Below are 14,551 nucleotides of genomic sequence, written 5' to 3' on the forward strand. Positions count from 1 at the left end.
AAATATTTATAACATATTTTTTTATATAATTGATTATTATTTTTGAACTATATACTAATTATATGATATCTATACTATATTTATTAATAGGACTAATTTAATTTGAATTGGGAGAATTGAAATGGTTACGGGTCCTAGAGAAATGGAAGGGAGGGAGCCCATCAATCGAGTGAAAATCTCTCGATTCTCACTCTACCAAACGAAGACCGAGAATCGAATCATTAGTGGAATACAGTGAAGAAACAGAATTTCAAAAAAAAAAAAATAAAGTTAATATACAATTAATTCGCACACACTCCCCCAGCAGCAGCAGTTTTATTAATGTTTATATATATGTGCTTCTTTTATAGTAGCAGAAAGTCCTCCTTTTCCGATTCTTACTCACTAACACTGCTTCTCTTTCTCTCTCTCTAAGGAAACGAAAATTTTCTCTGTTTTTCCTCAGCTGGAACTTCGCTGCTTTTGAGGTCATCTCCGCCGCCTTCCGCCGCTTCAGAATCTGAAGGCATTTAGTTTTGTGGAAACAGGGATTTTGTTACTAGCTACACAGCTAGAGTTTAGTGATCAGTGCAATAATTTCTGGGCTGGCATTAATTGCGAGTCCCTTGTTTGTTAGGCTCTGTATGCGTCGTCAGTTCTTGGAATGAAGAATTCTTCAACTGCGTCACTCTCTTTCCTCGGCTTTTTGTAATCATATTTGTTGAAACAAGGGAGTGGCATCGTGCCGCTTATTTTTATAATCAGCTGAGATCTGGGTTCAGGAAAAAGACTCGTCAAAACAGCAAGGTATATGAGAAAGTGAGAGTTGTGTTTTTTTTTTTCTTCTTCTTTTTCTTTTTTGTTCTTTCTGTTTGTTGGGAGTGGGTTTTTTTACGGTTGCTTTGGATCTGGGGAATTTTAATTTCTCGGCTTTCGTTTTCTTGGAAGGGAGGGGTTTGTTGGCTTTGCTGATGCGTTTCTTTTGTCTCATTGAGCGTCCGTTTCTGTGCGTTTCTCTTCAGATCTGCCAGAAATAATTCCTTTTTAAGTGGAAGAAATCGAAGACAATGTTGGGTCAGAAGCAAGCAGAGGAAGCTATTGTCTCCAACTTGGATGAAACTGAAAATGATGGAGGCGGCGGCGGCAAGGATGAGGAGACAGTCGAGGACCACTCCATTTTCAGCCTCAAGAACGTCCTCTGGCACGGCGGCTCCGCCTGGGATGCCTGGTTCAGTTGTGCTTCCAATCAAGTACGTGCGTATTAGTATCTCATCAAATTCATCTCGTTCATTCAATGAACTCTATATAGGAACAAATAAGTAAAAACTTTTTCATTTTTGGTGCTGTAAAAGGTTGCACAAGTGCTGTTGACACTTCCCTACTCTTTCTCCCAACTTGGAATGCTGTCCGGAATCGTCTTCCAAGTCTTCTATGGTTTGATTGGTAGCTGGACAGCTTACCTTATCAGTGTTTTATACGTCGAGTATCGAAGCAGAAAGGAAAAAGAAGGTGTTAGCTTCAAGAACCATGTCATTCAGGTTTGTTTGTTTGTTTGTTAGCGAAACACCAATTTTTTTTTTCATTTTTCTTTAAAAAAAAAAGAGAAAGAAACCCATTTCAGATATTTAATTTTATTCAACAGTGGTTTGAAGTGCTGGATGGATTACTGGGTCCATACTGGAAAGCAGCAGGTTTAGCCTTTAACTGCACTTTCCTTCTATTCGGATCTGTCATCCAACTCATAGCCTGTGCAAGGTAATTAATCAATCAAACATGGTAATATACATTAATTTCTATATCCTTATAATTATAAAAAGAAAATTGATTTATATATATGTACACAGTAACATATACTACATAAATGATCACCTGGACAAGAGGACATGGACTTACATATTTGGAGCTTGCTGCGCCACCACTGTTTTCATTCCCTCTTTCCACAACTACCGGATTTGGTCCTTTTTAGGACTTGGTATGACCACTTATACCGCCTGGTACTTGACCATTGCTGCTCTTGTTCATGGCCAGGTTATAATTTTATCTAATTATATATTCTCCAAATTCCTTTCATTATTTATTTAATTTTTTTGTTATCTAAATGGATATTTTAAAATAAAAATAGGTTGAAGATGTGCAGCACTCGGGTCCGAAGAAACTAGTCCTTTACTTCACCGGCGCCACTAATATACTGTATACGTTTGGTGGACATGCTGTCACTGTGTAAGCTTTCTTTTCTGATTTTGCTGCTCAATTATTGGCTAATATTATCTTCTTCTACTACTACTTCTTCTCGCCTTCTATTTGCAGCTTTTGCCGGCCACCTTGGGGTTTGTGCAAACACACTACACAATCATATATATATATATATATACAAACTACTTTTTCTTTGTTTACTAGAACAAAAATAAGAAAATTTCATATTATTTGTGAATAATTCTGAAATAATATGCAAGTGCAGTGCCCAGCATCTGAGAGTACTTCAGATTCACACAATTATTGCATGATATGTAATATTTCCAGTTGGAAAGGATCAGTATTGTACCAGTTAGATTCTTGTCTCTGTGATACATTTGGATTTATGTAGTGTACAATTACTTGGTTTACTTTATTGGCCTAACTTTGAATTGTTAGGTAGTTTCACACTGGTAATCTTTTTTTTTTTTTTTAATTCCTGCTGGTAAAACATTTTTAACAGGGAAATCATGCATGCGATGTGGAAACCCCAAAAGTTCAAGTACATTTACTTGTTGGCAACGCTGTATGTTTTCACTCTAACACTTCCGTCGGCTTCGGCCGTCTATTGGGCTTTCGGCGATCAGCTCCTCAACCACTCCAACGCGTTTTCGCTCCTCCCCAAGAATGGTTGGCGCGATGCTGCCGTTATCCTTATGCTCATCCATCAGGTCTCCTATTTATTTTTCATATTAATTGGTCATGTTCGACAATTTTCCTAAAGCTAGACTTGAATTCAATGTGCACTTAAAGACCATATGTCGGTTAAAAAAATTCTTTGTCTAAATTATTACTATACTGAAATTATATACCAATCGCACGAGGCATGTAATTTACGTGATATTGGTCCAATATGAGGTTGACTAATAATAACTACTGTGGTAATTTCCGCATCTACAGTTCATCACATTCGGATTTGCATGTACACCGCTCTACTTTGTGTGGGAGAAGGTGATCGGGATGCACGACACAAGAAGCATATGCTTGAGGGCGCTCGCAAGACTACCGGTGGTGATACCAATATGGTTCTTGGCCATAATCTTCCCATTCTTTGGCCCCATCAACTCCGCTGTAGGCGCCCTTTTAGTGAGTTTCACCGTCTACATCATCCCAGCCGCCGCCCATATGCTCACTTATAGAAAAGCCTCCGCTCGTCAGGTAACTTTAACGACACGCCCTACCAATTACCATTAATATTGCAAGTATTAATTTAATAGGAGTCATGATCTAAATTCTGTAAAAAGGAGTAAACTAATGACATCTATATACCGTTGCTTCCTTTAAAAGAAAATTTTGGTTACTTTACCAATTTGCTAGGGAAGAGTAGTGACTAAGGCATGCCCCAGTTGGTCAGAAAAATAATAATAGAGTATAGTTATCTTTATTTTTCTCTTTGAGGGGGGTGTCGGATCATAGAGAGTAGGAGCATACGGCAGTGGCATTAAATGCATGGATTTGGAAATTTTGCTAAGATCAGAATATATATAGGTGGCCAGTCCTTTTCAATTTAGTTATATGCTACAGTCTGGATGTTGCATTATGTCCCATATGAGCTGGCCTCTAGTTGCCAAAATTTTTTTACCCTAATCAATGACTATGATCCATTTATTATATAATTTGTTATTTTTTTCATTGTACATAAAAAAATATTATATTTATTATATAATTGGTTTAGGTCTGACCAAACTCAATCTGGATTAAAATTTTACCTAATTGCCTTCTTTTCTTTTCCAAAAATCTGGAACCCCTTTAATTCCGATACCAAATTGTTGAAATTTGATTATTGTATTGGGATTATTGCAGAATGCCGCTGAGAAGCCTCCATTCTTCTTGCCAAGCTGGACCGCCATGTACGCCTTGAACACGTTCATCGTGATCTGGATCTTGGTTGTGGGTTTCGGGTTCGGTGGATGGGCTAGCATGACCAATTTTGTTAGACAAGTGGACACATTCGGCCTCTTCGCAAAGTGTTATCAGTGTAAGGCTCCGGCGGGCGCCCATCAAGCACCGCCGCCATCCCACCACTGATCAAGGCCTGGATCATATTTGATTTAGAAGAAAATTAATCAAGATTCTCCTTCCATATTTTGTAATATACATGGGGAGATTGTAATGTTTCCCCTAAATGTCATGTGTGCTTTTATTTTTATTTTTTCTTCTTTTAATGTTTATTTAAAAGTATTAGGTGTGGTAGCGTGTTTGAATTGTGATGATTCCTTTGCTTGTCAAAGCATAGCCTAATTATGTAAGTTTGTAGTCCTTTTTTCCTTCTTCATTCCCACTTTTCTTAGAATATAAAATATAATTGAAAATACATTTTAATTTATAATTGAAAAAGCTCTTTATATTTGGATGAGTATACAATGTATCACATACAATCTTATTCAATATAATTCAATCTTATTCAATCTAATTTTGGAAACACACTCTCATCTAAATTAATTTTGCTCAAGAGAGGATAATTATGTGAAAATAATAATTTATGCTTATTATATAGTTAGAGAAGAATTGAGTATAATTTTGTGAAGTGAGTAATTTGAGGAGATTCTGTAGGGAGGAGGAGATGGGGACCCAGTCACATGGGTTGCACGTTTGCATCTTCCTTTGTCACGTGCCAATGCCATCAATCTCTATCTCTCTCCTCCATTACCATTAGCTAGGAAGAAGAAGGCACATGATCGCATATGTGAAGCATGAACACGCATCAACTTATTTCTTGTCTTCCCCCCATCCCCATCCCCATCCCCATCCCCATGCCTTCCTATTCTTCAATCAAATTAACACTATATCACTCACTTGGTATGCATGCGCAATTTCTGGTCCGCGCCTGCTACCCAAAAATGTTCATCATCATTTTACATTTAATGTCATTTTCATAATTTGATCACAATAATTCGACAAGGAGAATAAACATATAATATGGATTAAGAGAAATAATCTCTCACACATTTTTTTTTCATTGTATGATTCTTTTTAATAGTGTGGCGTTTTCTTTTTCAATATATGGTAGATCATTTGTTATATCATTCAATATTTTCAATTCAAGAACTAATTCAATACGTCGAGAATTCAAATTAATGAATACATTTTATTGATATAGGAAAAAAAAGAACCACTATAGAATTAGATATTACACATATTCATATTCGTGAGGCTTGAACCACAATCTAATGTGAGATTTTAAATATTTTATTTTGTTAATCGAAGAAGATTTCACCGACTATTATGATGAGTGGGATTAAATTAAGATAATGGGGAGTCTTGCTTGGTTGATAAGATTTGGGTGGTCGGCCAGCTTATATAATGGTTGATGGTTGTTTAGCGAGAGAGGGAAAGGTAAAAGTAAGTCAAGAAATTTAAGATTAAAGCAACTTATGTCATTCATTTCTACTTGATCCCTCACGTTTTTGCTGAATTTTGAAAGGTAAATTCCATTAATGTGGCTAACGTGCTTGATTCAATTTCACTCTAATTTCTTAGAGTTACAAAGAAAGTTAAGTGCAGTGGAGTTTTCAAACATTTAATTGAAAATTAAATTCATATTCAATGCGTCATTTAGAGTTTTGAAAATGAACCAAACTGAGATCTTGTTTCAAAATTCTTTATTTGACCCGATCGAGGTCGGGTTAGTCAACTTTTATATCTTTATTTATAAATTGTATACTTTGATTTAGAATGATTGATATAATTAATTATCTTTATCAAAAAGACGTATGAACATAGGAAAATTAAAATAACGAAAAATGAAGAACAAATGTTGCCTAGTTGTAGTGCCAATCCAATTCTAGAAAATTTTGCCATCTCCTGACTGCAACCAGAAGGCTTATAACGTTAGAAATGAGCGTTGAAAATGGATTGGAGACTCTGTAAGAATAATAATGTAGTGGAAGTGCATGTATCTGCTTGCCTGCCTGAGGGTGTTATGAAGCGAAATTGGCATGTGGTATCCCGAGGCATTGGGATTATTATTATTATTACTATTATATTTTAAGTGGAGAGTGTCTCAAATCAAGGAGGATTACGCTAACAATGATCTGAGCTGAGATAGTCCTGTTCGGCTTTCTAGGCATTGGATTCTCACACCATTTTCACCTCTTTCTTTATACCTTACCTCTTTCTCTTATAAAACTCTTAGGCCCACTGACCCAGATAGAACAAGGACGGTCTGAAATTAATCCGGGCTTCATGGACTCGATTTTCTTGAAATGGACCAGTCCCTGTGCTTAATAACGGTTTAAGATTATTGGTCGGCCTGGTTCTACTCTCTTCTTTGACCGTGAAATGCTGAGTATGGCGTGCTGTAGCCCACAAACTCGTAAAAGTCTATGAGATGTCCTAAGAAGAAAGTCAAATATTGGAGTAATAATTAAAGGGAGTAATGATGATAGACATGGCAAGCTAAACTAAAGTGGGACGAAAGTGCAACTATTATAATTTATATCATCTCATCATACAATAAAAAACATTGAATTAGCTGCTGCTGCTGATGCCTACCACTCTTGTCATCATCTCTAAACTATCTTCTGTTGCCGGCTTTCCATTTCTTGTGGTGTCAGAATTCCATGTTTCTTAATACCTGTCCACTACTTCATCCTTAAAAATAAGCTTCTTTCCCTTGCATATGTTACACCAAAATGGCATCAGAGGATGATGAGCATCCATTTCGCATTCAACACAGACAAGTAGATAAAACAAGGATCAGACAAATCATAGATTACCAAAAATCCCTTTATCTTTCTTCATCATCTTCTTCTTCATTTTCCTCTGCAGCAGCTTCAACTTCTGCGTTTACATCTCCGCGGAACAGAAGTAGCTTGTTAGATTTGATGAAAGACGGAAGCACGTCCTTGAGAAGATTATTTGATATGGAGCACACTAGCTTGGGCAATTATTTCAAGGATTATTGTGTTTCGCCCATTGTTAAGCCCGTTCTCTTGTGGGGCAGTGATAGTGATAACGATGCTCATGATGATCCATGGGCAGAAATCAAGCAAATTGGAGGTGCTTTGCGTTCAAGAATTGGGGTTCAGGATAGACTACTCTTTACGCAGGGCAGTTTTAATGATGATCAACACTTTGTGCAGCATGGCAAGAGGGAACAAACGCGCAGACGAAAGTTGATCAGAACTAAGACTTACAAGAGATTGCCAAGATTTAGTTTGTGGAGATGTGGAGGGTTCAGATTTAGGCTAAGGCCTCAGGTTGATCAGAAAACTGAGGTTTACGATTTTGGTTAGAAAGCTGTGAAGCACAATGTGCTCTTCTTCTTTACTCAAGTCATTTTTGCAAGAAACAATTTACATTAGATTAGCTAGAGAAGAATATGAATCGTTGAATTGTACAAGTATAATGTTGTTAATGCAAGGACAAAAGGAGAAAAAAAGAGTCGAATCTTTGCCTTTACAATTGGGAAAGAAAGAAAAGCCAAAAGTTGGAACAAAGTGGAAATGTACCAAAACAATCATGGAAAATATGGAAACACAAGGTTGCAGTTTCCTCCAGTCCTGAGCTTATTTGTGTATGAAAAAGAATCCTAATTATCCATTCACAATCTGCACATTTGTTGGGCTTTTGCAGCTTAATATAAGCTTGCAGGTTAAGCTGATCATTTCGCCTCCTTAAGATCTCAAACATGCCTGCTGCACACAACGCAATGATCAGATATCAATCTCCTTATAATGCTTCCTTCTTCAATCCTGAATCTACTGCTTTGCCTGTTCCACAAATGCACCCCATAGGCCAACCTGTTAAGCTGCCGGATCTTGGCCTCGGTCCATTTTGCACCGAGCTGGTCATTAGGCTTGATGAAGAACCCGGAAATCTTGGTCCAATCCACTGGATAGAAAGCTATGGGGGGCAAGACTGTACAATTGAGCTCTTCTCCTGTGTTTGCCAGCCTATCAACCACTCTAGAGACCAAGTAAGGTCCATTATGACCCCACCTATTCCCATCAAAACTCAAAGCAAATTCCTCCATGAACTTGTAAACAAGTGGGTGGTTCTTGTCGAAAACAAGAACTGCATTATTCAGCCTCGTCCAGTTCCCATTGACATCAACACTCTGTGCTCCAATTGTATTCCTCAAACCTGAAAATTCTTTCAAGACTATAAAATCAGTGTCCAAATAAACCCCTCCATACTTATACAGAGCTGCAAGCCTAATCAAATTCGACAGATTCTGTGCCAGGGGAATCTCCCCTGGATCCCTGTCTCCATTCTTGATATCACTCAGCCACCGCTCAGCGGGAGTGTTCTTGAACAAAACCCATAAGTCAGGAGAGAATGCCCCAACACGAAAACCGCGAGAAATCAAAGGCTCCAAGATCTTTCGACCCTCTCCCGAGTCTATAGTGCTTGACAAGATAATCAAACAGCTTTTGGGATTGGTCTGGAACACACTCTCCAACACGAAAAACTCCCTCTCGCCGAACAACTCAGTGGGTGAAATCCATGTCATGAAGAACTGAACTTTGCATTGATTGCTGCCAAAGAATTCTCTAACTCTAGCATCGAATCTTCTTGTGAAACGGGATCTCTCAAATAACCTTAAATCCTCAGGCTTTAGCTTGTTTTCAGGCTGGACAATTACTTCCTCTGTTACCTCAAAAGGAGGCAGCAAAATCCTATGATCAGCATCCTCATCATCTGTTGATGTTATACGCAGTACTTGTGATGTTTGGTGAGTCTGCAACTCATCGAGATGGCTGTTTCCATGTTCAATAGCATCAGAATGTAGCGAAACATTGGATACAATACTGTCGGTAAAAATGATAACAAACACGAACAATGCAAAAGTGATGGTGGAGAAGATGTTTGGTTTCACAGGGGAATATCTCCAAGAATCGAGCATCTTAATACAGAAGAAAAATGTTCAATCAGTTTGCAGAAAACTGAATCTTTTTTAACACAATCATAGAGATCAGAAGAATTTGAGAGGAGGGTTTAGATAAGTTTTCATGGCGGCTGATTAGGAGTATCAAAAAAAAAAGATAGAGATTTGCATATAGAAATATGGAATTTATGTGGTAAGACATAGACTAAGTTGTTGGCTCTTGAAGACTTTTAGCTGCAACAGTAATTTAATAAGTCTGATCAGATTGTTTTTCTGTTGCATGAGACCTCGGAGACATTGATGTTCTGTTCCACATATAGAAAGATCTCATAACATTTTTACTTTTCCCAAGTACAAGTTCATTATTTTCTAGGGAAAATTTTAATTAAAATCATATTTTAGTGCAGGTAAAATATACAGAATACAGATGATGTGATGGAATTTTTTTATCAAAATCAGGTTTGGTCAAACCAAATCAATCATAGAACAAGTATAATATACAATATACTTGTCAAGTGATTCGTCATTTTATCAAAATTGTGTATTAATAACACAATAAATATATTATACTTGTCATATAATTGGTTTAGGCTCAATCAAGTCCAATCTGAAATAAAATTTCTCATGAGGTGGATTGTGTATAATTAACAAAGAATAATCATTCATACACGAAATATATTATATTTGTGTTGTAATGAGTTGGATTCTGTTAAATTTAATTTGAATCTGTTTACACATCCATCACCGTGAAACTGGAAATTCACAAAAAAAGGCTATTTTCCACTTGGTTTCTACATTATTACATGTGGGAAATATATTTGATTAATGATAGGACATAATCTGATGGGCTGAAAATACAAATATGGCGAATCCCTTTTCATTAAACGAATGCCTTAGAGTTGTTGATTGCACTTGAAAATTTTACCTTCTTATCCTTTCTCACTCATATTTGGACTTTTACCTAATTTTCAATTCAAGATATCATGTGAAGAGTGTGTTAAAAGAAGGATTTCCTACTCATCTCAAAGAGTGTTTGTAAAAACTTGTATTTTTGTTGAAGTGATTTTTTTTTTAAAAAAAGTTGGAAGTTGTAATAGAGTCAAATATGGATAATGTTTATAAAAAAACAAATAAAAGTTGAATATTGTTTGGAGAAAAATCACTTTTAAAAGTGAACAATATTTATAAAAAACTAAATTAAATAGTGTTTAGAAAAATAAAAAAACTTAATTAATTAACAACGACATGAAAACTGATTCAAAGTCAACTTAAATTATGAAGTGATGCGGGCAACTTAGTGGATTTAATTCTTATTTTTGGCTATCATTGGAACCACTAATCTATCACTCAATAAACTATAAACCATCTTCTTTTGCTACTACTTGCTTTAATATATGATTCTGTAATGACGTGTCATTTCATTAAATATAATTAAGCTACATAATATAATATAATTCAATTTTGGTAAGCGCAAGAATTGGTGCAAAAGCCACACTTAGTTAACACATATTTTTATTCATTAATATTAAGCTTTCAAAAAATAATAATTATTAATTTTTGGTAGAAATGGCATTCAGAAAAATGTTTGTCATCAATCAATAGCTATGAATATGTGGGCTACTTACTGTATGTGTTGGGCTGATGGGCCCTTAACTTTGGTCGGATGAAAACTGAAAAGGGAATTAAATGCCACAAAAATCATTCAGAAAATTGAAATTAAGCATGAGATATAGATGGGTTCAAAAAACTTATTACAACCAAATAGCTAAAATGAGAGACGTATCCGAATTCATATCAACAAAAGGACTGTAATTATTTAAAATTTTTCAACATCATATGCTTTTAATATTTTTCAAGAAAATAACAAGTATTGGTATTAAAAGGAGCGTGCTCAACAATTCCTTGGACGTTTTACTCACTTGTTGAGCATTGATTTCTGGATAATGCGGGCAAATTGCGTCTAATCGATTCCAATTCCTTGATAACATCTGCAATATTCATCCGTTCCTTAGGCGATTCCATGGAACAAGCCACTCCAATTCTCATAATGGACATCAAACTATCCTCTTCGCCCATTCCACCCTTTAAACCTATCACCGGGTCTAAAATCTCTCCAACTACTCTTTCTGGCAATGCCATTTTAACGAAATTGTGGAGGTTGACTCCGTCCTCAAACCCACTATCGGTAGGCCTCTTACCGGTGAACATCTCCAGTAAAAGAATCCCATAACTATATATGTCCCCTTCTGGTGAATAGTTGCTTCCCATGCCATACTCTGAAAAATATATAATTTTTCCATCACGTTAGCAACTTCAATACTCAGACTAGAGATTTCAGGCCACGCCAACATGCATTATAACTACAACATCCCTTTTATTCATCTATTTCAGCCTCTAAAACATGCTTCTTGTGTGTGCATTTTGTATAAAAACCTATTGATAATTGCACTTAATTACCTGGTGGGGCGTAACCAATGGTTCCCCTTATTCCGACCGAGCTGCTGTGCGGTTGGGATGTGCTCAAGACTTCAGGAATGAACTTTGAGAGGCCAAAATCTCCCACATGGGCAACCATCTGATCGTCCAGAAGAATGTTACTTGGCTTCAGATCACAGTGAACAATTGTTCTTGGGCAATGATGATGAAGATAGTCTAGTGCAGACGCCACATCTATGGCGATGCTCACCCTTTGTGCAAGACTTAGACCTAAACCACTCAGCTCCTCGTTTGAGTTCTGCTCTTTCAAGTCACCATGGAGCCACCTCTCCAGGCTGCCATTCGGCATGAACTCGTAAACCAATGCTTTAAATTCTTTCCCTGAATAATCAATCGTCGAGCAGGCAGTGTGGATCCTGACTAGATTCCGGTGCCGGATGTTTCTTAAGGTTCTGCATTCTGCCAAGAAGCTCTTGATGTTCCCTCGACTCTGGACATTGAACACCTTCACAGCAACAATCTTTCGACCTGATTCCAGTGTTCCTTTGTACACGGATGCGAAGCCACCAGCACCAACGAAATTAGCTGAAGAAAAGCCGTCTGTTGCTTTGTGTAGAGAATCATAAGTGACCTTTGAAAACAATCTTATTTCTGATGGAGACGATACAAGGGGCGCCGTATGCCGTTTTCTCAGACGGCATATTATGAGAAGAGAAACTATCAAAACCAGTGCCACAAGCCCAGAAAGTAGGGGGATCATAAGCTTAAGCTCAAGATGATGAGATTTTTGTTTCTCTAACTCATTCTTTGGGCATATGGCGAGTTTCAGCTCTGGTATACCCCCACAAAGCTTATTATTGCCAGTAACAGAGAATGCAGATGCATTACTGAAAATTCCATCACTTGGTAACTGGCCCTCGAGCTGATTGAAAGACAAATTCAAGTTCTTCAAGGAGAACCTTTGGAGAAAACCTGGAATTCGTCCAGATAAGTTGTTTTGTGAAAGATTCAAGTACTCTAGACCCCTCAGAGAACTGAATGATGAAGGAATAGGACCCTGGAAAGAGTTTCCTGCCATATCAAGACGCCCCAAAGTCACACAACTGCCTAGGCTGACAGGAATTTCACCGGACAACCTGTTTCCAGAAACATCCAGGTATCCGAGGTTTTTCAGTTGTCCCACCTCAGAAGGTAGAGAACCAGATAATTGGTTATCAGCTAGATTCAAGGAAACAGTTAGAGATGACAGCTTCATAAGATTTTTTGGTATAGGACCGCTGAGGTTATTCTGGGACAGGTCCAAATCTTGCAAGTATTGGAAATTGCCAAAACTAAGAGGAATAGTTCCATTCAAGTTATTCTTATTGAGACGGAGCATATATAAATTACTTGGCTTAGACAGAGATGGTGGAATGGAACCTGAAAGCTCGTTTTCTGACAAATCTAGCAACCGAAGCTCTGAGAGATTCCCTAGAACTGCAGGAACACCACCTGCGAATTTATTCGTTTGCAGTTGCAATTCAGTCAGGTTAACCAGGTTCTCAATTCCTACATTGATACTGCCTGATAATTCATTACCTCCCAATCTAAATGTCAAAAGATTTGTCGATAAATTTGCTACTGAATAAGGTAATGTTCCTCCAAACTGGCAATCACTCAAATCAAGCACTTTTAAGTTCCTGCATTTCGTCAGGGAATCAAAGAACTTTAAATCATCAGATTCCGCTATCCCAAGGGGATTGGAAGCAAGAATCAACCACCAAAGATTAGGCAACCCTCCAAAATCAATTGAAATTTTACCATTAAAATAACTCCCAGTAATGTCAAGTTCAACAAGATTTGAAGCATTGGACAATGAAGTTGGGAGTAGCCCCGTCAGCAAATTATGACCAAGATTCAGCACTTGCAAGTTGGGAAGAGTAAAACCCAGGTCATCAGGCAGAGTTCCTTCTAACTGATTGTATGGTAGAGACAAGGACACGAGAGATGATAGGTTAAGGATTGCTGGAGGAATCGTACCAGTTAATTTATTCAAACCCAACCCCAGAAAGTTCAGGTTCTTCAACTGGCCAAGCACAGCAGGAATAGCACCCTGGAAATTGTTGACAGCAAATGAAAAAGACTTGATTGAAGAAAGATTGCCAAGACTTTCTGGGATTAATCCAGAGAGGTTGTTGTAATGGAAATGAACCCTCTCAAGCTTTGGAAGTGTTCCAAGCTGAGACGGTATGCTCCCGGTTAACCTATTCCATCCTAACCTGATCAACACAAGACTAGAGCAGCCGGAGACATTAGCTGGGATCTCCCCTGCAAACGAGTTATTGGTTAAATTCAGGTGCCTGAGCCTGAATAAACCACCTATTTCTGCTGGGATTCTGCCGTGGAAAGTGTTAAGTTCAAGATTGATACCTTTGAGGAACGTAAGATTACTTATATACGGTGAGAGAGTACCTACTAAGCTAAGGTTTGCTAAATTGAGGTTGGTAACTCTTTGATGAAGACGACCACAGGTTACAGCAGGCCAGCCACAGAAATGAACTGAATCATTCCATGACGTGAAAAATTCAAGAGGGTCATGAGTTATTTCTGCTTTAATAGCAAGTAATGCAAGCTTGTCAGTCGCATTACTTGTGTGGAGTACTGCGGATGTTAAATATGGTGAATGGAATAGGAAGATGAAGAATAGTAAGTGCGAAATTGCGAATGAGGAAGCCATGAAAACTGGTGCGGAAGAACAAGATTGAGCTGCTTGTGCTGAAACCAAACGACCAAGTTATTTTCATATATATAGGTAGATTGAGTACTCTGTACATGTTGTAGGGGAAGATTTAATATTCTGTATGTGATGATTTAAGATTTAATTTCACACTGCTCTCATATTGACTTCACTTTAACTTAGCTATTGACTTGGAAACTTTTAGTCTCGAGGATCCAATTTTGAGTGCACGCGGTCCCAGAATATTTGCTTCAACCAATCCATTCATTCGTGTTTTGAGCACTAAAAGAGCCTATTGATCATTTTGATTCAATTAGTGGAAGCAATGTAGCTTCTATTCTCAACTATTTTAAGAT

General features: G+C 37.5%; 3 protein-coding genes across 3 annotated transcripts; 1 reads left to right on the forward strand and 2 right to left on the reverse strand.

Moving 5' to 3' along the window:
- The first annotated feature begins 242 nt into the window (after positions 1-242).
- Positions 243-4,486, forward strand: LOC105161550 (auxin transporter-like protein 2). The gene is made up of 9 exons (XM_088880695.1): positions 243-786; positions 1,002-1,229; positions 1,332-1,517; positions 1,622-1,734; positions 1,824-2,007; positions 2,102-2,199; positions 2,675-2,882; positions 3,112-3,369; positions 4,015-4,486. The coding sequence occupies exons 2-9, from the start codon at positions 1,047-1,049 to the stop codon at positions 4,237-4,239; spliced, it is 1,455 nt and encodes a 484-aa protein (XP_088736821.1). The 5' UTR covers positions 243-786; positions 1,002-1,046; the 3' UTR covers positions 4,240-4,486.
- A 2,141-nt stretch (positions 4,487-6,627) lies between these two features.
- Positions 6,628-9,410, reverse strand: LOC105161620 (uncharacterized). Its single transcript, XM_011079358.3, has 2 exons — positions 6,930-9,410; positions 6,628-6,825 (listed from the first exon to the last, which is right to left on the reverse strand). The coding sequence occupies exon 1, from the start codon at positions 9,059-9,061 to the stop codon at positions 7,838-7,840; it is 1,224 nt and encodes a 407-aa protein (XP_011077660.1). The 5' UTR covers positions 9,062-9,410; the 3' UTR covers positions 6,628-6,825; positions 6,930-7,837.
- Positions 9,411-10,753: 1,343 nt separating this feature from the next.
- Positions 10,754-14,284, reverse strand: LOC105161619 (LRR receptor-like serine/threonine-protein kinase EFR). The gene is made up of 2 exons (XM_011079357.3): positions 11,501-14,284; positions 10,754-11,319 (listed from the first exon to the last, which is right to left on the reverse strand). The coding sequence occupies exons 1-2, from the start codon at positions 14,193-14,195 to the stop codon at positions 10,955-10,957; spliced, it is 3,060 nt and encodes a 1,019-aa protein (XP_011077659.3). The 5' UTR covers positions 14,196-14,284; the 3' UTR covers positions 10,754-10,954.
- Positions 14,285-14,551: the final 267 nt, after the last annotated feature.

This window comes from Sesamum indicum, linkage group LG5, assembly GCF_026168435.1.
Source record: "Sesamum indicum cultivar Baizhima isolate 11 linkage group LG5, ASM2616843v1, whole genome shotgun sequence".
In the NCBI taxonomy this organism is placed as follows: Eukaryota; Viridiplantae; Streptophyta; class Magnoliopsida; order Lamiales; family Pedaliaceae; genus Sesamum; species Sesamum indicum.

What these genes read in the sequence shown, in the direction of transcription:
- LOC105161619 (XM_011079357.3), bottom strand. Translation starts at nt 14,195, where the DNA reads ATGGCTTCCTCATTCGCAATTTCGCACTTACTATTCTTCATCTTCCTA. An exon ending in CATTGGTTACGCCCCACCAG is followed by an intron (nt 11,320 to 11,500) that starts GTAATTAAGTGC and finishes TATATTTTTCAG; the next exon opens with AGTATGGCATGGGAAGCAAC.
- LOC105161620 (XM_011079358.3), bottom strand. Translation starts at nt 9,061, where the DNA reads ATGCTCGATTCTTGGAGATATTCCCCTGTGAAACCAAACATCTTCTCC.
- LOC105161550 (XM_088880695.1), top strand. Translation starts at nt 1,047, where the DNA reads ATGTTGGGTCAGAAGCAAGCAGAGGAAGCTATTGTCTCCAACTTGGAT. An exon ending in TCAGTTGTGCTTCCAATCAA is followed by an intron (nt 1,230 to 1,331) that starts GTACGTGCGTAT and finishes GTGCTGTAAAAG; the next exon opens with GTTGCACAAGTGCTGTTGAC. An exon ending in GGTGGACATGCTGTCACTGT is followed by an intron (nt 2,200 to 2,674) that starts GTAAGCTTTCTT and finishes CATTTTTAACAG; the next exon opens with GGAAATCATGCATGCGATGT.